This window comes from Stigmatopora argus, chromosome 5 (assembly GCF_051989625.1).
Source record: "Stigmatopora argus isolate UIUO_Sarg chromosome 5, RoL_Sarg_1.0, whole genome shotgun sequence".
NCBI lineage: Eukaryota > Metazoa > Chordata > Actinopteri > Syngnathiformes > Syngnathidae > Stigmatopora > Stigmatopora argus.
In genome coordinates, this window is record NC_135391.1 from 1,355,390 (window position 1) to 1,375,790 (window position 20,401).

Genomic DNA, 20,401 nt, shown 5'->3' on the forward strand with positions numbered 1-20,401 from the left:
TTTTGTTTGTTTGTGTCATGTAAGATTGAACCAGTAGAGGGCAGTGACGGCCAATTGAAGGGCTTGTGACGTGGCAGCTTTCAAGAAGTACAGTAGTGCATGCGGGGACATTGATTAACTCATTACCTGCCGTTGACGGTGATAGACGTCAAATCCGTTTGGACTGAATAATTTAAATAATCGTGAACGTCTATTGATGTCAATGGCAGGCAAACATGAGTAAGCGTTTTACGTTTGGACTGAATAATTTAAATAATCATGAACGTCTATTGGTGTCAATGGCAGGCAAACATAAGTAAACATTTTAAGATGGAAGATATGCAAACTCCACATAGTGAGGACCGACTTGGGTTCGAACCCTCGACCGCAGAACTGTGAAGCCGACTCGCTAACCACTTACCACGGTAAAAAAAATCAAAATAGACCCGTCTTTTTAAAATGTCCGTAAAACAGGGTTGATATTGAAGGTGGAGTTTGGACACCTGATTTTTATACCCTTAAAATATATGTTTTCAATTATTATTTCATCACATAGATATTGACGGCCCGGTGGAGCGAGTGGTTAGCGCGTCAAAAGCCTGGGTTCAAGTTCCAGGTTGGTCCATCTGTGTGCAGTTTGCATGTTCTCTCCGGGCCTGCGTGGGTTTTCTCCGGGTACTCTGGTTTCCTCCCACATTCCAAAGACATGCATGCTAGGCTGATTGGACACTCTAAATTGCCCTTAGCTAGGAGTGATTGGTTGTCTGTTTTTGTCCTTGTGCCCTGCGATTGGCTGGCCACCGATTCAGGGTGTCAGCTGGGATAGGCTCCAGCGACCCTAGTGAGGATAAAGCAGTTCAGAAAATGAGATGAAATACATTTTTTCGACTACTATTAGCGTCATTGCTCGAGTTATTTGCCCCCTTCACTGTTTTTTTCCACGCAGAACGCTCTACAGGTCTCTTGGAATAAGGCTAATAAATGGAGTGGATCACATGACCATCCTTATTTCCTGCTGCACTAACTTGGGCTGCCTGGCCGCCACTCGCAGCTCCTCCACGGCCGGTGGTGCTCTTCTCCCTCCCCCAAGGACTCGTTCCACGGTCGCGCCGAAGGCCTCCCTCCAGCCCCCCCCCAAAAAAAAGTCGTCAATTTCCTCGTCCTTTCGGAGTCCGACTCAAACTCGGGGACAGAAACGAATTGGAGGCCAACTAAACGTTCATTATGGCGACAGCGGCGGTGTCAGCCCCGGTCGGCGGCCCCAACCCCGGCTCGGGTACCGAGCTGGTACGAGGGCAGGCGTTCGACGTCGGGCCTCGCTACAGCAACCTTTCCTACATCGGCGAAGGAGCCTACGGGATGGTGTGGTGAGTAAGGCCGCGCGCCGAGCACCCCGAAGCCGCCTCACGCGAGCTAAAGAGACGCCTCCGGTTAGCTAGTTAGCTTAGCAACACGGCTAACGCTGGCTGTCGCGTCAAAAGCCGTCAATTTGTCGCTTTATGCAGCAAAATGACACCCATTCCGGCGTGTTTATATCGTTTTCTAACCCCGGCGTGACCTTTTTTTGAACAGAAACGCTTTTTTTAGTTCAACTCTTGGCCCATTCAACAGATTTCCTTTTTAGAAAAAGTGATTTAACCGTCGTCCGTAAGTGTTTTTTTTATCTCCACTTTTCCTTTTTAGTGTAACATGTTTGACGAAAAAATGTTAGAAAAAGAGTTTGGTTAAAAAAAATGACATTTGGTGTTTATCGGTTGCATTCGTCACAGATATTTTTATTATCATGCACTTAAATTTAATATGGTTGAACATTGAATGCTAGTTCAGATTTTTATCGTTGCTTTATAATATGAAATATGTCATTTAATGACAGAACATGGTTCAATATTGCTACGTGAGGGGGAAAATGCATTTGAATTATTACGGAAAAGTTTCCATCTCTCTCTTTGCACATTGTAATGTATAATTAGTTCTTAGTTTTCATTGCATCATGTATCCTATCATTCCAAAATCGTCTTACGTCACCCAAAATGTTCTTTATTATGAAATATTTTTACAAAAATATGTTTTAAAATGAATCTATACACAGACACCCATTAAATGGATTAGTATTTAACCCATTACCTGCTATTGACATTGATAGACAACCATTTCATCATATTGTAATGCAATTAGGGACCCGGGATGTCCAATCCGTTTTGTCTGGGAAGCCTGGCAGCCATCTTTCCCTGCCAGCTTCTCCAAGTGAAAATAGATTAGATGTTTGCCAAGCCAACGGCGGAAAAAAGGACAATATTCAACCGAATTCTTTACAACAAATGATCGCTCGTAAAGATAACAGTCGCGATAACGCTTTTATAGACGAGTCAATCTTTAATCTGGGACCCTGATGTGCTCTTCTACAAGTACAATTGAACAAAAGGAAGAAAAAAACATAAGGACCAAAATTTGCCAGAAATTAAGTGTTTACGTACAGCGGCTCGCTAATGGATTAAATCGAATTCATTGTTTTTTCTGAAGTCGTCATTTGGCGAAAGATTTTTGCGTCAGCTCAAAGCTCAGAGCATCGTCTTGTTACCCCGGTCGCCGCCGTCCCCTTGAAACGCCATTGTGGCGCTGGTCTCCGTGGCAACCCCTCCGCCTGTGACATCATTAGCCGCCCCCCACCCTCAGCGCCGACGGCCAAGAATCGGAGCCCGAGGATCGGATGTCGTTTACATGATTGCGGCTGACAAATTGGCCAAAAAAAACATTATTACGCCTTCCTCGCCTACACCTTCATCACACCATTTTGTTTTTATATATATATGGACTACGTATATCGTATTAAAGGCAGGAGTGTGTTACGTTTGTCCAAAATGAAGAATCTCAGCTCATGCCAACATTGTTCCTTGGCAGCAAGTTGTCGCAAAATGGCGACCCCACCAATCAATCAAATCAACAGCCTTTGTTGTCATTATATACCGCTGCGTATAACGAAATTGGTGGTGCTACTCCACAAAGTACGTTTTCCCAGTAAAAACATAAATAAGTAATAAAAATATTAAAAAAGTCACGTCCGGGCAAGGTAAATTCTAAGATATTGCACAATCTAAGATATTGCACATTGTTATTACGCGACGATTGTTTCAATAAATCGCCCCGTCTCATTTGGACATCTTTTTTTTTTAGTTATGAATCCGTAAGACCGCAGAAAAACGACTTTTTCGGACTGAAACGCTACTTTTTCCCCCCCATTTGTCGTCATTTAAACTTAGCTGCAAAGAGGGTCTGCTCGTGGTGCGTTCAGGGTCTCCGCGCAACGTGGGACTTTTCCACGACGGCCTTCGCAATGTCCCCTTGTTCCTCTAAGTCTGGATGTAGCGAACCGCTTCAACCCTTCCCCCATCTTTTTTTTTTTTTAAATACGGTGTCATGGTAACATGGCGTTACATAACGCGCCGGAGGTTGAGGCGTGAAGCCTTTGCGTTCCCGTCTCCACGGCAACACTGCCGAAGACGAAGAAACAGGAAATGCGACGTTACTGTCGTCGTCGTTTGGAAAAAAAAGAAACAAAAGGAGCACTTGGAGCATTTTGTTATAGTAAAATCAGGCTAAAATGTTCGATTGGCGTTTCTGTTCATTTTTGGAAGAAAAAAAGAACCGTATTTTTGGCACTATAAGTCGCACCTGGATACAAGTCAAACCTGTCAAACAAAGAGCGATGGAGTAGAAAAAACAAGTTGCATTTTTTAAATAAGGAAATTAGGTGTGCTTCAAACTACATTTTTAAGTCGAGAGGCGTCCAATTCATTTCCACATCCCAGTTTAAAAATATATACCGTATTTACTCGCATATAAGCCGCCACTGCGTATAAGCTGCACCCTTAAAATTGCCTTAAAATCATTGATTTTGACAATTTCTCGCGTATAAGCCGCCCCCTGATTCACAATTTTCACCTCCATATTTATGGTTTTAATAAAGAGTACAAATGTGTTACTTTGAAGGAAAAATCTTAAGAAAAAATCATCATTTTTAGTTGACGCACGACATGACAACAACAACAACACAACGAACCTCTTGTTCAAATTCAACCAAACTTGTTCTGCAGGAAGAAAAAAATTGGGTGCAGCTAATTAATGCGTTGGTGCTTTCGCTGCTTAAGCAATAACTCCAAACAATGTCATTTAGATCGCCATCATTCGGGTGATTCATGTCGTTCTGTATTTATTGTTACAATAACTGGATCAAATATGGTCTCCTGTCAAAATAAGAATTTTTTTTACTTTACATTTTTCTTGGAAATCAACTGATATGTATAATATAATTTTCTCCATTAATTCAGCTGTCATTGCTGTCCGATATTGTTATTTTTTTGACAATTTGATCTTGGCATAAACCCAAAAAAACAGTCCTTTCTGCTGTTACAGAACCAGGAAATGAGGAAATGTTTTTAAGACAGTAAAAGCATGTAAGGGAGGAATTTTTAAAAACATGTAGGGGAAGAATTTTTACAAGAATTTTGTCGATATGTTCACCTCTTTTTGGCAGTTTTGGAATGTGCTCTCCTCTGCGATATCAAGCCATTTTGTAGCTTATTCATAATGTATTTACAAAATTTATTATCAAAACAGTGCCTTCGATGGCAGCCAATGGGTTAATGGGAAAGTTAAAATGCCCCAAATCACCAGGAAGTCAACTTCAAATCCCCAAAATTCATCAAAGACCAAGAAAGCTCCAAAAAGCATCCCATAAATTCCCTCAAAATCACTAAGAAATGATCAAAAATTTCCCAAAAGTGACGCCAGATGAACTCATTCCCTGCCATTGACTACAAAACAAGTCCAATCCACAACAGCCATTAAATTGACTTTTCGGGCCCAAAAAAATAAACGACTCCGGCCCACGCGAGATCTCGTTGGCACGAATGCGGCCCAGCCGAGCGAGCGAACGGATTGGACGCCCCTCCTCTTCCATCGCTTGACGGTCAACCTTTTGTTGTACTTGTAGTTGTATTTTTCTATAAACGCGGCGAAAAGATGAACGCGTTGGCGTCACGCTGAGTGCGGCACAAGCTAGTATCTTGCCTCCCACACACACACACACACACACACACTGTTGCTTCCTCCCACACTACTCCACGTCCACACACACACGTACATAAACACACACATAAACACGTATATACACACACACATAAACACATTTATACACACACACATTCCTCAAAGCCAAGTGGAAAGGAAGGTCAGTCCCTTCCATATCCCTGGCAGAAGGCTGGCACGCTGCTGTTTACATTGGCTGGTCACCACGGCAACCGCTTTTCGGCTTCTGTCACACCGTGCGTGTGGGTGGGCGTTCTTTGCTTTCTGCAGTGTTTTAAAAAAAAAAGATAATAATACAGCCAATCACTACATGGCGAAAACCAGCAGCCGTCGTCGTAAAAGTAGACGTGTTTGATTGTCAAGTAAGAGCCGGGAGCTTTTAATTAACCTTGCAAGAATGGTTTTTTTTATTTGGCATAATGACAGACTGCTAAATACATGGCTTTATCATATTTTTTACCTTTAACCCTTTATATTCTCATCTCCTACCATGCAAATTTAAGCTAAATCAGCTTGAAAGAGTGATTCTGCATATTTAACCTCAGTCTCAGTCTGCAGAAGGTCCCCCCTGTGGACTTCCTGTATGTGGCTCTAGTTTTTTTTACCTAGGTCTACAATGTCTTCTGTGTCTGTGCTTGCTACTGCAACCAACAGAATTTCCCAAATACGTGATGAAATGAAGTTCAAATCTAATTATTCAAGAAGTCATCACAAAACTCCTTTTCTGACCTGCTTGACCTTTGACCTCAACCCCCCCAAATTTGACTACCATATTTTGTTGTTTAATATACCCGGGTATATTAAATGAATTTTGCTTTTTTGAGCCTCCCGTTTGTGCGCCATTTAATATACCCCTGCCGTTAAATATACCCGGCTATATTAAATGGGGGGGTATATTAAACAGCAAAATACGGTACATTTTCCCTTTCATATTGCAAACTTATCCTCCCAGTTGGACCCTGACGCCTTAATTCATTCTTGAGTTATCCTGATTGACAGACATGAAAAGAGTTGCAAATGGAACGTTTAAGGAACGTGGGAAAAATGAGCTTCTCGCATGCCATTTTTTTTTCCTTCAGAAAACGTTGCCATCTGAACGTCATTTTTTTAAATTTTCATCCCCCCCCCCCCCCCCCCCCCCCCCCCCCAGCTCGGCGTACGACCGCGACAACAAACTCCGCGTGGCCATCAAGAAGATCAGCCCCTTCGAGCACCAGACGTACTGCCAGCGCACGCTGCGCGAGATCAAGATCCTGCTGCGCTTCAAGCACGAGAACATCATCGGCATCAACGACATCATCCGCACGCCCACCATCGAGCAGATGAAGGACGTGTATCCTTGTCGTACCCCGCCCTCGCCGTGCGTCCGCGACCTCGCTCGTCCCTTCCGGAATCTTCCCTTGACCTTTTCCGCCCCGCCCAGTTACATCGTGCAGGACCTGATGGAAACGGACCTGTACAAGCTGCTGAAAACCCAGCACTTGAGCAACGACCACATCTGCTACTTCCTCTACCAGATTCTGCGAGGCCTCAAGTACATCCACTCGGCCAACGTGCTGCACCGCGATCTCAAGCCGTCCAATCTCCTGCTCAACACCACCTGCGATCTCAAGGTAAGGCTTTTTTTTGGACTTGTTTTTTTGCGGACGCGCGTCCTAACCGCCGCCGCCGCTCTTCTCAGATCTGCGACTTTGGCCTGGCCCGCGTGGCCGACCCGGACCACGACCACACCGGCTTCCTGACGGAGTACGTGGCCACGCGTTGGTATCGAGCGCCCGAGATCATGCTCAACTCCAAGGTGAGCCTGGCATCCTTTCTCCAATACCCCTTCAAAATAAGATGTACCGTTTTAACCGCCTTTATTGTCCTAACTACTACGTAGCTGGTTACCAGTTTGGTCCCACTGGAATTTGGTTTGCAGCAGACTTTCGGCAAATTTTGTCTTCTTCTAAAAGCTCCATTAACTCAAAAGTTCTTCATTTTTTAATAATATATAGCAGGGGTCGGGAAACTTTTTGATGAAGAGAGCCACAAACAATTCATATTTTCCAATGTTATTCCTTGTGAGCCATACTACCAATTTAAAAGTGAAAATACATACATGTAAACGAGTGCCTTTTCAATTTTTTCTGTAATTTCACCACTTTTAAAGTGGAAAAAACTGAATATTTTTAATAGATTCTTATGGTGTTGCTAATCAATGATTATAGGTTCCCTACCCCTGATATAGACCAATCAGAAGCCAGTGTTTTACATTAGCAACGATTTTAGGCTAGAATGAATGTATTTATAGAAACCCCTGCTTCGTTTTAGCTCATGTAGGGTTTTAAATAGTCTTGAATTGTCTTATTTTGACAACTTCAGGTGGGCCTTAAAATCCTTAAGATTGTGTATTGTGTGAAATTTCCTGAAATTCTTAGTTAGATTTTTTTTGCGGGGTTCCTCACATGTTCTTAATGCTCATCCCCCCCCCCCCCCCGTACGTACCTTCTTTTGTACGGCATAACATAAGACTAAAGTCCCTGGTGTCGGGTTGTCTTCTGGACAGGGCTACACCAAGTCCATCGACATCTGGTCCGTGGGCTGCATCCTGGCCGAGATGTTGTCTAACCGACCCATATTTCCCGGGAAGCACTACCTGGATCAACTCAACCACATCCTGGGTAAGACCAAGACAGTTTATTTGGAGTTTGACCTCCAGCAATGACATGTTCATGCTTGGGTCCTCAGGTATCCTGGGTTCTCCTTCTCAAGAGGACCTCAACTGCATCATCAATATTAAAGCCAGGAATTATCTCCTGTCTCTGCCAGTGCGATGCAAAGTCCCCTGGAACCGTCTCTTCCCTAACGCTGACGCCAAAGGTCTGTTCACATGTTTGTGCGCGCTTGTGTGGATTCAGAAAATTCCCATGCTCTTCAATAATATGGACCCCCCCAATCCATGTTGACACTCCCAAGCAAAATAGATTGAACGTCTATTTTCCAGTGTTTTCGCAACCAATTTTGGTACACATTTTGCATTGCAAAAATCTGAAGGCACAGTTAAAACTACGTATAGATAACGTAAAGTCATACTCAAAGGTTTTTTTTTCAACAGGAGTTAAAAAAAAAGTGTTTTAATATGTAATTTTTCACATCGACCATACGTCGCCAAAAGGCTTCACGTGCCTAAATTTGCAAAAATCTCAAGGCACAGTTAAAACTACGTAAATATAACGTAAAGTCATACTCAAAGTTTTTTTTTTCAACAGGAGTAAAAAAAGTGTTTTAATATGTAATTTTTCACATCGACCTTACGTCGCCAAAAGGCTTCACGTGCCTAAAAATAACCAAGGAAAAACTTGAATCTTGTCATATTCCCAAATGTACTTATTGTTGTTTTTCATATTCTAATTTTAATATCGTAATATTACAAACCAATGTATGACTTGTTGGGAGGTCACACTGGTAGAAAGAACGAGTCGCTTTGGCTCCCTCTAGCGAACAACTTGTCACATGACCGATCTTTTGTTGAAAAGTCATTTTTCCTTCCTGCGACACACTGGTCTATTAGAGCGAACGAGTTGCTTTGGCTCCTTCTACTGGAGAACTTTTGACATTACCGATATTTTTCATGCTTGGCAGCGTTGGATCTGTTGGACAAAATGCTCACCTTCAACCCACACAAGCGCATCGAAGTGGAGGAGGCCCTGGCACATCCCTACCTGGAGCAGTACTACGACCCCACGGACGAGGTGAGCCGTGCCGTGCCGTCTTCCGCTTTTGCGTCCCGCACCGGTCGGTCCCAACGTTTTGCTCTCTCGTCCGCCGCAGCCCGTCGCCGAGGCGCCGTTTAAGTTCGACATGGAGCTGGACGACCTCCCCAAGGAGACGCTCAAGGAGTTGATCTTCGAGGAGACGTCGCGCTTCCAGATGGCTTTCCGATCCTAACCCTCGGCGCCAGGTCAGTCGTCCAATTTTCAAGGTCGCTTTGTTATTTTTAACCAACGTCAGTTGACCGGGCGGTTCTTATATCAAGAACGTTCAATAGGGCTGGGCAATACGGCATAAAAATAACTAAAAAATGTAAATAATTAAAGGAGACAATAAGATCAAAACAAAGCAAAAGCTAGAATAAAAAAACATAAAAATTAAATTAAATTTAAACTAAATTATTGGTTCAATCGCAAATGCATTGGAAGTCTATGGCTGTCAATTTGTATCTAATTAGTTAATTTTGGGATTACGACAGTCATTTAATCGTGAAAATCAAACTATTTGACGACAATCATTTTATCGTCAAAATCAAACTAATTTGATATTGATATTAAGAGGTAACTTTTTTTTTTGATCCTGCAGATGATGCGTTGTCGCTGCCCCACCTCAAAATTCAAACTGCGCCTCCCCCACACTGTTGTGATTTTTTTTAATTATTATTTTTTGTCTCCCGTCCCTAATTTTTTTATTTGAACGGTATTTTTGATTCCCAGAATCCTCGGCTGTCGCTCGTCAAGTCCACTTTGCTCAGGAATGGCGTCAGGAACCAATCAGTCCGTCGTTCCCGAAAGAGGGAGGGAAGGAGGGTGGATAGGTGGGCGCTCTAACCGGCCGGCGACTTGGTTCGATTCCTTTCTTTCAAATGCCTTTTTATTTTTTTGCTTTATTTTCTTATTTTTTAATTATCGCCCGCTTCTTATGCAGCCCCCCCTCAAAAAACGAGTGATTTATGCAAAAAGTCATAAAAAAAACCAACAAAAAAAGCCATGGTTCCGACGGTTCGCCTCCCGAATCGTCCTTTTATCGTACGTCTTGTGTTTTATCCTGCGCGGGACCGTCTTAATGTGTTTTGAAAGGGACAGAAAACACCCCCTCCCCCCCCCGTTTATCCTTTCTTAATGGTAAAACAAAAAAAAATAATGTGCTTGTGGTGGTGGGAAACGGACTCGAATTTTCTCGGTGTATGCGCAAGCTAGCGTGCCCCCTCATCCCCCCTCTGCATGACTGTTAGCAGCTGTGTATACAAAGAGCATGTCAAGTGCCACACGGGCCTTTAACGTACGTTCCGCCTCCAACACGGTGCTCAAGCGCCCTCCTTTTCTTTCTTTTTTTGTTTTGTTTTTACGTGCGGCCGATCGAAACAAAGGCCGCCCTTTCCAAACGTAGCACTTAAGCTACGATTAGCATGCAGCTACGCTAGCAAGGCTACGCTTGGCTCGCTAAAGCGGCCGCGAAAGCTAATAGGCTCGTCGGTCGCCGTTGGGTGGTGGATGCGAGCCGATGAGGAATATTGTACAGCGTGGATTTTTTTTTTCTTCTGAATAAAAATAATTGCTTTAAACGAGCAATATGGGAGATTTGCACTTTGATTATTCGTGGAATGGCCCTAATTTTTCTTTAAACGGTCAAGACAACATTTTCCCATTGTGTTCCCGCCCCCAAAAAAGTTATTGTTTAAAATCAGCCAATCACGAAAGAGGTACTCTGTCTTCATCCAGGTTGCCACACCTCCGAAAACTTCGGAAATGTGGACTTAAGAAAAGCCTATGCAGCTGTACTTAAAATGTTTTATCATACTAAAACAATTCCAACCGGTACTTACTTGTTCCGAACAAAGGTTACCTTTACTCGGCTGGACTTGTACTAGTACTACACTTTGTCTACTAGTATTAAAAGTAGCCTTTTTTCTTTTATATTGACCAACAAAGCTACCCACTCAATTTCTATTTAAAAAAGGGCATTTTCTAGAACTTATCTGGCAACCCAAAGAGGAAAATAAAAGGGATATGTACCCTTCCTGGTCGCAGTACCGATTTTAGCCACCAATCTACATATTGCTCCTTTAATTAACTCCTTGTTTGCCATTTGACAGACAGACCTCCGCTCCATTGGGACTGGGAGAGTTGGCGGGGAATTAACATACGTTACTGCAGCCCTCCCTGTTCAAATGGATTGGACGTCTACCAGTGGCTACAAAGAAATCAGTTCACCGTAGAAGTAAAAAAAAAAGACACGATTGGTTTTCTATTATCGTCGATGGCACTGAAAGTGTTGAGCAGGCGTGGCCTAGCCAGAAATTGAAATTAAAATTGAAATGACTTGTTTAGCACTTTGTCAGCAGGCGGCCTAAAAGTAAACAGTGTTTTTGTTTGGGGGGATGCGTTCAATGGCAGTGGGAAACGGCGGTGGCGGGACGGTTTGTGTGCTAATCAGCGCTCGTGCTCCGTTCTTTTGTGTCTGTTTGTGCCTTCTTTGACGATTCCGTGTGTGTGTGTGTGTGCAGCTTCTGACGTGATTGGTCGGTAAAGAAAAAAAAAGTGAGCTTTGTACATTTGAAAAAAAAATTGTTGCGCGCGATACGTGGAAAAAAACATTTATATTTTTCCCCTTTTGTTTTTTTGAATATTTTTATTGTCCGATGAATGTTCTGTTTCTATCAGACACTAAATGATATTGTTGCTTCACTTTGTGTTTCGATCAATTTGTGAAGAGGAAAAAAAGATTAAAAAGGAAAAAAACGCTTGTTTTTAAAAGTGCGTCTGCTGCAAAATTGTTTTTTTTGGGTCAGTTTTATTTTGCTGTTGTGTGAAGAATTTTGCATTTGTTTTTGAAGACTGTTTTTAAAAAGTGAATAATGATGTTTTTTGCAAGCCAAGAATAAGAAAAAAAGGAAAGTTATTGGACCGCTCTTAACAATCAATAGATACACAATTACCAAAAAGCTTGCTATCTTTGGAGCAAAAAAATCTAAATGTATTAAAATTGGAGAAAAAAAAGATTAATAAAGATGTGTATTACCCCAGCATGTGTCCATCATTCAGGATTGTTTGTAAAATCGATTTAAAACATTTGCTAACGTCATTGCTTCCATTTAAAATGTTATATTTTCTTTTATGTGGCAAGTGAGTATTTTGGTATTTATTTCACTTCAGCATAATATATATTTTTACCAATATTAACAAGGGCCGTTTGTCGAAAATAATAAAACACTTTATTCAGATTAAAATCCCAAAGGCCATTCATGTGATATCAGGTGACACAAAAAATGATCATTTCTCATTAAAACGATGACGTCTCTCCATTGGCAGTTTTTGTTTACTTGAGAGCCAACCACGTGGTGACGCAGCCCACGCATGCGCATTGGTGTATCTTGACGTCGGACACGTGTCTGTCGTCGGCGGCGCGCGCAGTCGAAAACAAGCCAGGCTTCTTCGCTCTCACTTCACCGCTTTCCATTGGCTGTTTCCTCCCAGACCCGCCCTATCTCGTCGATGATTGGTCAGGCTACGGTTGTGCTCGTCGCGTATTGGATGCTATTTGTAGCCGCGGTTTAGTAGCTAGGCTTCTGCTGCCATTGCGGTCTTGCAAATAACTCGGACATTGTCGTTTTGCTTCTAAATAGTCTATTTTTTTTAAAAGGTGGGATTTTGTTAGCGCACAGTTGACACCTAATTCTCTTACATTTGATTGAGCCTAAAAAGGCACACGAATGTGTGTGAATTCGCTTGAAACAAAAGAAACAGCAGTCATGGAAGAGTGGCCAAAAGTTAGTTTACTGCTCTATATTAACAGTTAATATGGTAAAAGTTGGGTCTGGATGAATTTTAGATGTTGCTTTGAGTCATTAGACAACTTTATCGAATGTGACAACGAATAAAAATGTATATTTACGCATGAGGAGTTGGTGATACTGAAATTCCCCACACCACTTCAACGTAGCACAAGCATTAGAAAGAAAAGCTGCTTTATTTGCACTTTGAGCCAAGTTTTAAATCGCAACCTGCGCGTTTTTTAACTCTTTACCTCTGTCACGGTGCAGCTCATTTCTCTTTTTCCCAAGTACTGATCACCAGAGATCGAAGGAGAAACCAGACGAGGCACGCGGACTGGCTTTAGAAGCTCATGGCCGAGAGAGAGGCGCCCTCGTCCGGATTGACTAATTGCCGCACGTTCGAGAGGATCCAGCAAACAAGCGAGTCTCGTCCCACCGCCAGGCCGCCTTACGTGGGCGTTCGGGCGGCCTAGACGTGCTGCCACTGCTGTCTGCATGGGACGGTGATTCCCGTACGGGCTCCCCGGGAGTCAACGAGTGTTTTCGGGGGTAAGTGACCTGCTTTGGAGGACACGTTTGCTGCACCCTGAACGTCTCATAACCAATTCAGCTCGTTTTGATTCGATATTTTCTTGTTGTTATCTTGGCTAATGCGTGCCTATTTGGCTTAAGGAAGATCATTTTAAAGGTGGTTGACACTTGAATTGCATCCCTGTTGGATTTATTATTGTTTTTGGGACGTTTATTCAGCAAAGCAGCCAGCGTTTACGTCTCTGCGGTGTTATGTTTACGAGCCCCTCGGTCCTTTCGACACTGCTGTTGTTTTCGTTCTAGTCAGCCAACAGCTGCATTAAAAAAAATAAAACATTGTCTGTTCGTATCTGTGGGGCCGTGACGACATCACCACTGTCCAACTCAGCTCAGCTGTTTTTTTAAAATTGCTTTAATCGAATTACTTACGGGGAGTCCAGATCTCTTCGGCACAACGAGACGTTTTATTGATTGAGCCTTTCTAAAATTAACCCAGCGTGTGTGGGTGACTTTAAAGTGACCTCGGCCAGCTCCATGATTGATTAAATATGACAGTTCGTTTGACGACTCGAACGACGAGCCTTGACGTTAAATGATACATCCATAGCAGGAACAAGAAAAAGTAATCGTATCTGTTTGAGTGTTTTAGCACGTGAAATTCATTTTCTCGTCCTGTATTTATTTACACATCCGGGGCTGTGAACATTTGGCGCGTTCAAGTCACATGGGAAATAATCTGACCAGTAAACACGACGTCTTGGAAACTCGGAAAATATCATACTGCCTCTGATATATTTTGAAATTTATGATTACACGTCTTATCTGTAACCCCTTCTTCGTAATAACATCAGGGTGTTTGATTTAGACTCAATGTTTGGCAATAAATCCGTATCTGTCGAATGTCAGAAAAATACATCAAGCCGAGCATATGCAGTAATAACTCAACATCGAATCAATCACTTGCATAATTGACCCGAATGGGGTAAATTAGAGGTATCCCTAGATGTGTAATATGTGTGCCACACAAAAGACAAGGTTAATCGTACTAAAAATAGGAATGGGGTAATCAGATTAAGAATATGGCGCACGTCCGTCGCGTTTAAGTAGTTGAAAGTAAACGGGTACAATTGAAGAAGCGTAAAAACGCGTTATGTATCATGTGATTACAGTCGATAGTCTGGCCATATAAAAAAAGGCAGGAAATGTGGAGATAAACATCTCCATGCGTCGTTCTATCTATGTATAAATCCCAATGGGACGTGAAGGCAGCGCCCTTGCTGATTAGCTCATTTAGCCGTCCATCATCGGAAAGTGCCCGCCTACGTGGGTGACGTTTCTGTACCGAAGCGGGCAGGCCAGCGCGAGACGCGCACAACAAAAGACAACAAAAGCTCGCGTGGGGGACCAAAATGCGAGCCGTCGGTGGCCTCACACTTCCCCGCTGAGCCGACACATTCAAACGCATGGACCACAAGCGAACACGATGACTTTTACGCGGAGATTGTGACGACAACAAGAAGCTTGTGTGGCGTTTGCTGCGTTTACGTGCTCGACAGGCTGTCGTCCGTTTCAGCAAATATTCAGGTGCATGACAATACTTTTTTTCTCTCCATATGGAATGATTTGTGTTTATATTTTAGTCGAAGCAGCAACTAAATATGTGAGCCGTGTTGTCGTGTTGGCTTCACGACTCAAACGACAAGCTGGGAAAAACGAGCACGCTGTTGCTCTGAGCTTAGTGGCCGTCCAAGTTGACACAAAAGATCCAGTAAGCGTTTTATTTGGTCGAAAATACGCGAGTTTGAATGTGGAAAAGTCTTGTTTAGTCTCGAAACGGCAGCGAGGCTATTGTTTGCACTTCCCTTGTGAGTGTTTTTTTCTCTTTGTTGTCACTTGACCTGCTTGCTTCCTCTTCGTTTATGCTTTTCTCACCTGTGCTAGCAAACAAAAGACGACGAAGAGGGATAAAGAAAATGTTGCTTTTTCAAACATTGTTTAGTAAGGTAATTTGACGTTGACATTGATACAACTCGAAACAAGTCTTTTGCTTGGACTAACGTGTGCAATTGAAGTATGACAACTTAATTCAACTTTACAAAACACGACAAAAAAGGTGTCGTGGTGCCTTCAGTTGCCGAAGCATGGTGGGAAAAACAGAAATCGAGGTTTTTGGCAATTTCACTCGTTTATCGTATCATAGATTGTAAATCAGTTAAAAAGGGGGGGAAATAAGTGGTAGTTGGCGTCATGGTGATTTAAAATGTCTTGGGTTGTTCTAAAATTGGTTTGGAAGGCACGAGGCGTCGAAAATGTTCACTTGTTTGATGAGTTTAGGACCACATTGTTGTCTAAAGTGGGTTTGCGCACGCGCATTACGATCACAGACGATGAACAGTTGTGTGCGAGGCTTAATTAAAGTGAGCTAATTAGATGTTAGATGAGAGCTGGTTGTCACGCACGCACACACACGTTGATTGACCACTTTTGTGTGTGTTTGTGCGTGCCACATGCTTACTTCCTGTTGCACTCTTTGTTTGTCGTTTTCGAATTTTCTGTCCTTTGGGGTACGATATAACTTGATTTGTGGGTGTTTTGCTCAGTGAAACAAAAATGTGACTTTGCATCCAAAACGTGAGCGTTCCACAAATCCAAATTTCTTTTGTCTCATTTCTCCCCTTGTCAGTGTTTTAAATGCTTCATGAACTTAATTTTTCCAAATAAGAAGGTTAAGTTTAACTTTATCAGCAAATTGAGACGTTTGATGTGTTTTTTAAGCGTAGAAACACGTTTTCTCGCGTTAACTAAAAAGACAAAAGGAGGAGGAAAGAAACAGCGCCCTCTAACGACAACTGAGTGCCAATCAATAATAAAGAGGACGTCCTTGTCCCGCCCCCATCGAGTTTGATTGACAGAACGGCCGCGTTGTTTTATGTTGTGACGCCATCGCCCATAGACGACCATTTAAAGTTTAAATGCCATTATAAGGCATTCATTCAACTCATTAGCATCCGTTAACGGTGCTAGACGTCCAATCAAGTGTTATTATTAAATATTTTTGCATTGAATTTTTGCCATATTTTTTAGCTAGAGGAATTCTATAACTTTTTCAGATGTTTAAATAAAATTAAAAATGCACACGTTAGGATTGCCGATGCCCTCTAGTGGCTAACTCTGAACCTACGGGCAACAATAAGTATGCAGTTAATAAGCCCTGAGGCAAAAAATCAGTTAAATCTCATGTTTCAAAGATGACTATACCTATATCAAATTCATTTATGATTTGTTTACTTGTAATGCAAGAGGAAATTTTAGTTAGCCTATTTACTAAAAACCACAACAAAAGCGAGTGAGATCTGGAGCCCTCCCTCGTGGCAATCTAAAAAAAAAAAATCATCATGTTAGCTAGCATACCTTACCTTTTTATATTCATATTCCTATTTATTCAAATCCACTGTGATGATACACACTTGAATGAATGGACATTGACCCGAAGAACGACGGCCGCCACATTTAACCCCGCCCTCCCGCCGACAGGTGTGAATTCCTGGCGCGGCGTCGGCGTGGAGCCGCCACCCGCCCGCCGAGCCCACCGGCACCACGACGGCCCTGGCTTGCATCCTCCAGTGTCTCTTCTGTCAGCAAGTCCAGCGAAGCGGCGAGGCGTCCGGTCCCGACGCGGAGGCGCGGCCCTCGGACATGGTCAAGATGACCAAGTCCAAGACCTTCCAGGCTTACCTGCCCAGTTGCCACCGCACGTACAGTTGCGTGCACTGCAGGGCGCACCTGGCCAACCACGACGAGCTCATCTCCAAGGTAGGCGCCCTTTCCCCCAGACGACGCGGTGGAAATTTCGACGATTGACGTGACCGGTCCACGGGCGTCAATCGTTTTGTTTTGTGCTTTCAGTCATTTCAGGGCAGCCAAGGACGAGCGTACCTCTTTAACTCCGTGTAAGTCTTTTTCCATCGCAAAGCTCGATTGCTTCTCAAACTTTGTATTGTTAAAAAACGGGCGGCGCCCGCCAACAGCGACTGATGGACGTTGTCCTCCGCTTCAGGGTGAACGTGGGCTGCGGTCCGGCCGAGGAGCGGGTTCTCCTCACGGGTCTTCACGCCGTGGCCGACATCTACTGCGAAAACTGCAAAACCACCCTGGGCTGGAAATATGTGAGTCGCCGGGCTGGTTTCGCTAAGCTAACACCATCCGCAGCTAAGCTAACCCCTGCCGTGGCTAAGATAACTTTTGCCACAGCTAAGCTAACCCCTGCCGTGGCTAAGATAACTTTTGCCACAGCTAAGCTAATGCCTGCCACTGCTAAGCTAACACCTTCCTGGATCCATGCTAACGCCTGCCAAGCCTAAGCTAACCCCTGCCAAGGCTAAGCTAACCCCTGCCAAGGCTAAGCTAACCCCTGCCAAGGCTAAGCTAACCCCTGCCAAGGCTAAGCTAACCCCTGCCAAGGCTAAGCTAACCCCGGCCAAGGCTAAGCTAACCCCGGCCAAGGCTAAGCTAACCCCGGCCAAGGCTAAGCTAACCCCGGCCAAGGCTAAGCTAACCCCGGCCAAGGCTAAGCTAACCCCGGCCAAGGCTAAGCTAACCCCGGCCAAGGCTAAGCTAACCCCGGCCAAGGCTAAGCTAACCCCGGCCAAGGCTAAGCTAACCCCGGCCAAGGCTAAGCTAACCCCGGCCAAGGCTAAGCTAACCCCGGCCAAGGCTAAGCTAACCCCGGCCAAGGCTAAGCTAACCCCGGCCAAGGCTAAGCTAACCCCGGCCAAGGCTAAGCTAACCCCGGCCAAGGCTAAGCTAACCCCGGCCAAGGCTAAGCTAACCCCGGCCAAGGCTAAGCTAACCCCGGCCAAGGCTAAGCTAACCCCGGCCAAGGCTAAGCTAACCCCGGCCAAGGCTAAGCTAACCCCGGCCAAGGCTAAGCTAACCCCGGCCAAGGCTAAGCTAACCCCGGCCAAGGCTAAGCTAACCCCGGCCAAGGCTAAGCTAACCCCGGCCAAGGCTAAGCTAACCCCGGCCAAGGCTAAGCTAACCCCGGCCAAGGCTAAGCTAACCCCGGCCAAGGCTAAGCTAACCCCGGCCAAGGCTAAGCTAACCCCGGCCAAGGCTAAGCTAACCCCGGCCAAGGCTAAGCTAACCCCGGCCAAGGCTAAGCTAACCCCGGCCAAGGCTAAGCTAACGCCTTCCCGGGTCCAAGCTAACGCCTGCTGCGGCTAAACTAACACCTGTCGCGGATAAGCTAACGCCTTCCCAGGTCCAAGCTAACGTCCTCCCGTGCCCAAGCTAACGCCTGCCGCGGCTAAGCTAACGCCTTCCCGGGTCCAAGCTAATGCCTGCCCAGCGCCTTCCTGGGTCCAAGCTAATGCCTGCCGCGACTAGGCTAACACCTTCCTGGGTCCAAGCTAACGCCTGCTCGTGCCTTTTTTTGTCAGGAGCACGCCTTTGAGAGCAGCCAGAAGTACAAAGAGGGCAAGTTTATCATCGAGCTGGCTCACATGATCAAAGACAACGGATGGGAGTGAGCACCTGGCCTCGCCGCCCTCCCGCCGGTTTCAAACGCGCGTCTCCAATCCGTTGGGACTCAGATCGGACGTCAATCCGGTCGGCCCTTGAGTTGATTTTTATCGACAATATTTCCCCCATTTTTTTTTTTTTTTGACCGAGCTGGTCCGTTCACGTTACGAAACAAAAAAGGTCCAACCAGTATTTTCTCCGTGAATATACAAAATCATGAATATGGAAATAGGAATATTGGAGATGGATTTATATATATATATATAGAAATATATATATGAAGATAGATAGCTGTCTTATTTGTGGTGTTTTGGGTAACGCAAGAGTGGCTGGTTCCATTAGATGAACGTTGATTGCAGTTCCATAGAGTCAAAAAAAGATATTTACCAAATCCATATTCATACATAGGTTTTTAAATCAATCAAAATATTTATAGATAAATATTATATATATATAGTACACGGTCAATGTCTTGCTGTCAAGCACACGTGTGTTCTTGGCGTACGATGGTTTTTGCACTTTGCCGAGGTTTCTGTTTCGTTCGTGTAAGCTTGGAGGTCCAAAATTTGTTTTTGTTTTTTCCGGAAAATTTGGCGATTTAGTCTTTGATTTTTTTTATAAGATGGCTGCTTGTGGCAATTGGTTGTTTCTCAAAGTTTCTGGTTGATGGTTATTTTTATTTTGGTCGTTTTATTTTTGCACCAATAGACGCAAAATATTTGAATTTTTTTTTCATTTTTGGGGGATTTGCTGGCACAGGTATGAGACTTTTTTTTCCCGTATTTTCAGGTTTTATTGATGTTTGTAAAATGTTTTATTCTGATTGGCTGATGAAAAAATTCTGATAGCATTGGTTTACTTTTTGGAGTTCTGACTTTGAATGATAGATTCTTTTTAGGGTTTAAGTCGGGGGGTGTCCATTTTTTTTCGCGTACGAGACGACAAAAGCTGTCCAGTCCATTTTGGGGAAAAAAAACTACACTTTTATAAATTTATTTCGACGTGTTTGCACCCCTCAGCTAATCGAGAAGTCTTAAAAGCTGAAAAGTGCAATGTAGGCTAAATTTAAGCTTTTTGTGCGGGCCTCTTTCAATGAAATGCTCATTTACTCCAGTACAGAAAATTTTGGACACCGCTGGTTTAAACGCAGATTTTTTTTTCTTGCCCAATGTTGTCCAAAACAAGACAAATTAATGTATTTTCCCACTTCTAACCAACAGTTTCTGATTTAATTTAATGCCTTTTTTAACCCATGTTACATTTTCCTTTTTTCCATTTTCACTCAGGCCACTTTTATTCAAATTTCCCATCCGTCTCTTGGCCTCCAAGCCGCGGCCAATCACACGCCTCCGCAAACCCCCCCCGACGACCCCTCCCGCAAACCCCCCCCGACGACCCCTCCCGCGTACGTTTTGCGGCGCGAAACTCCGCCCCCTCGGCCACGAGAGAAAAGCGATGGATTACTTTGCCGGCGAAGGTCAGTTCCATTGCCGCCGATTTTTTTTCAAAGTTAGCGTTTAGCGGTAGCCACTCTACTTGAACGACAAAAACGGCGGAAAAATTGTCCCCCCCCATTTTGTACATACATATTTAAGCTTTTTTCTACGTCTATTTCTACCGTTACGGCCCCGACCGGAAGCACTTTTGCCCCGCCCACCGACCGCTTTTGCTCCGCCTAGCCGAGCTGGAATCTCTCACGGTCATCTGGCCCCGCCCCCTTGCTTTTATTTTGCTTTCTTTAAGCCGCACACGTGATTG

At 44.0% G+C, this 20,401-nt stretch overlaps 2 protein-coding genes across 3 annotated transcripts; both read left to right on the top strand.

Moving 5' to 3' along the window:
- The first annotated feature begins 867 nt into the window (after window positions 1-867).
- mapk1 (mitogen-activated protein kinase 1) lies at window positions 868-11,842 on the top strand. Its single transcript, XM_077600498.1, has 9 exons — window positions 868-1,346; window positions 6,215-6,397; window positions 6,488-6,677; window positions 6,746-6,862; window positions 7,613-7,727; window positions 7,795-7,926; window positions 8,689-8,798; window positions 8,878-9,007; window positions 9,534-11,842. Exons 1-8 carry the CDS (start codon window positions 1,204-1,206, stop codon window positions 8,992-8,994), a joined length of 1,107 nt encoding a protein of 368 aa, XP_077456624.1. The 5' UTR covers window positions 868-1,203; the 3' UTR covers window positions 8,995-9,007; window positions 9,534-11,842.
- A 908-nt stretch (window positions 11,843-12,750) lies between these two features.
- LOC144074660 (protein yippee-like 1) lies at window positions 12,751-20,020 on the top strand. Of its 2 annotated transcripts, none has more exons than XM_077601200.1 (5): window positions 12,751-13,141; window positions 16,658-16,936; window positions 17,030-17,073; window positions 17,181-17,289; window positions 18,562-20,020. In XM_077601200.1, exons 2-5 carry the CDS (start codon window positions 16,820-16,822, stop codon window positions 18,649-18,651), a joined length of 360 nt encoding a protein of 119 aa, XP_077457326.1. In that variant the 5' UTR covers window positions 12,751-13,141; window positions 16,658-16,819; the 3' UTR covers window positions 18,652-20,020. The 2 variants fall into 2 exon arrangements, with proteins under 2 accessions (XP_077457326.1, XP_077457327.1); XM_077601201.1 differs by lacking the exon at window positions 12,751-13,141 and adding an exon at window positions 14,435-14,707.
- The last annotated feature ends 381 nt before the right edge of the window (window positions 20,021-20,401 follow it).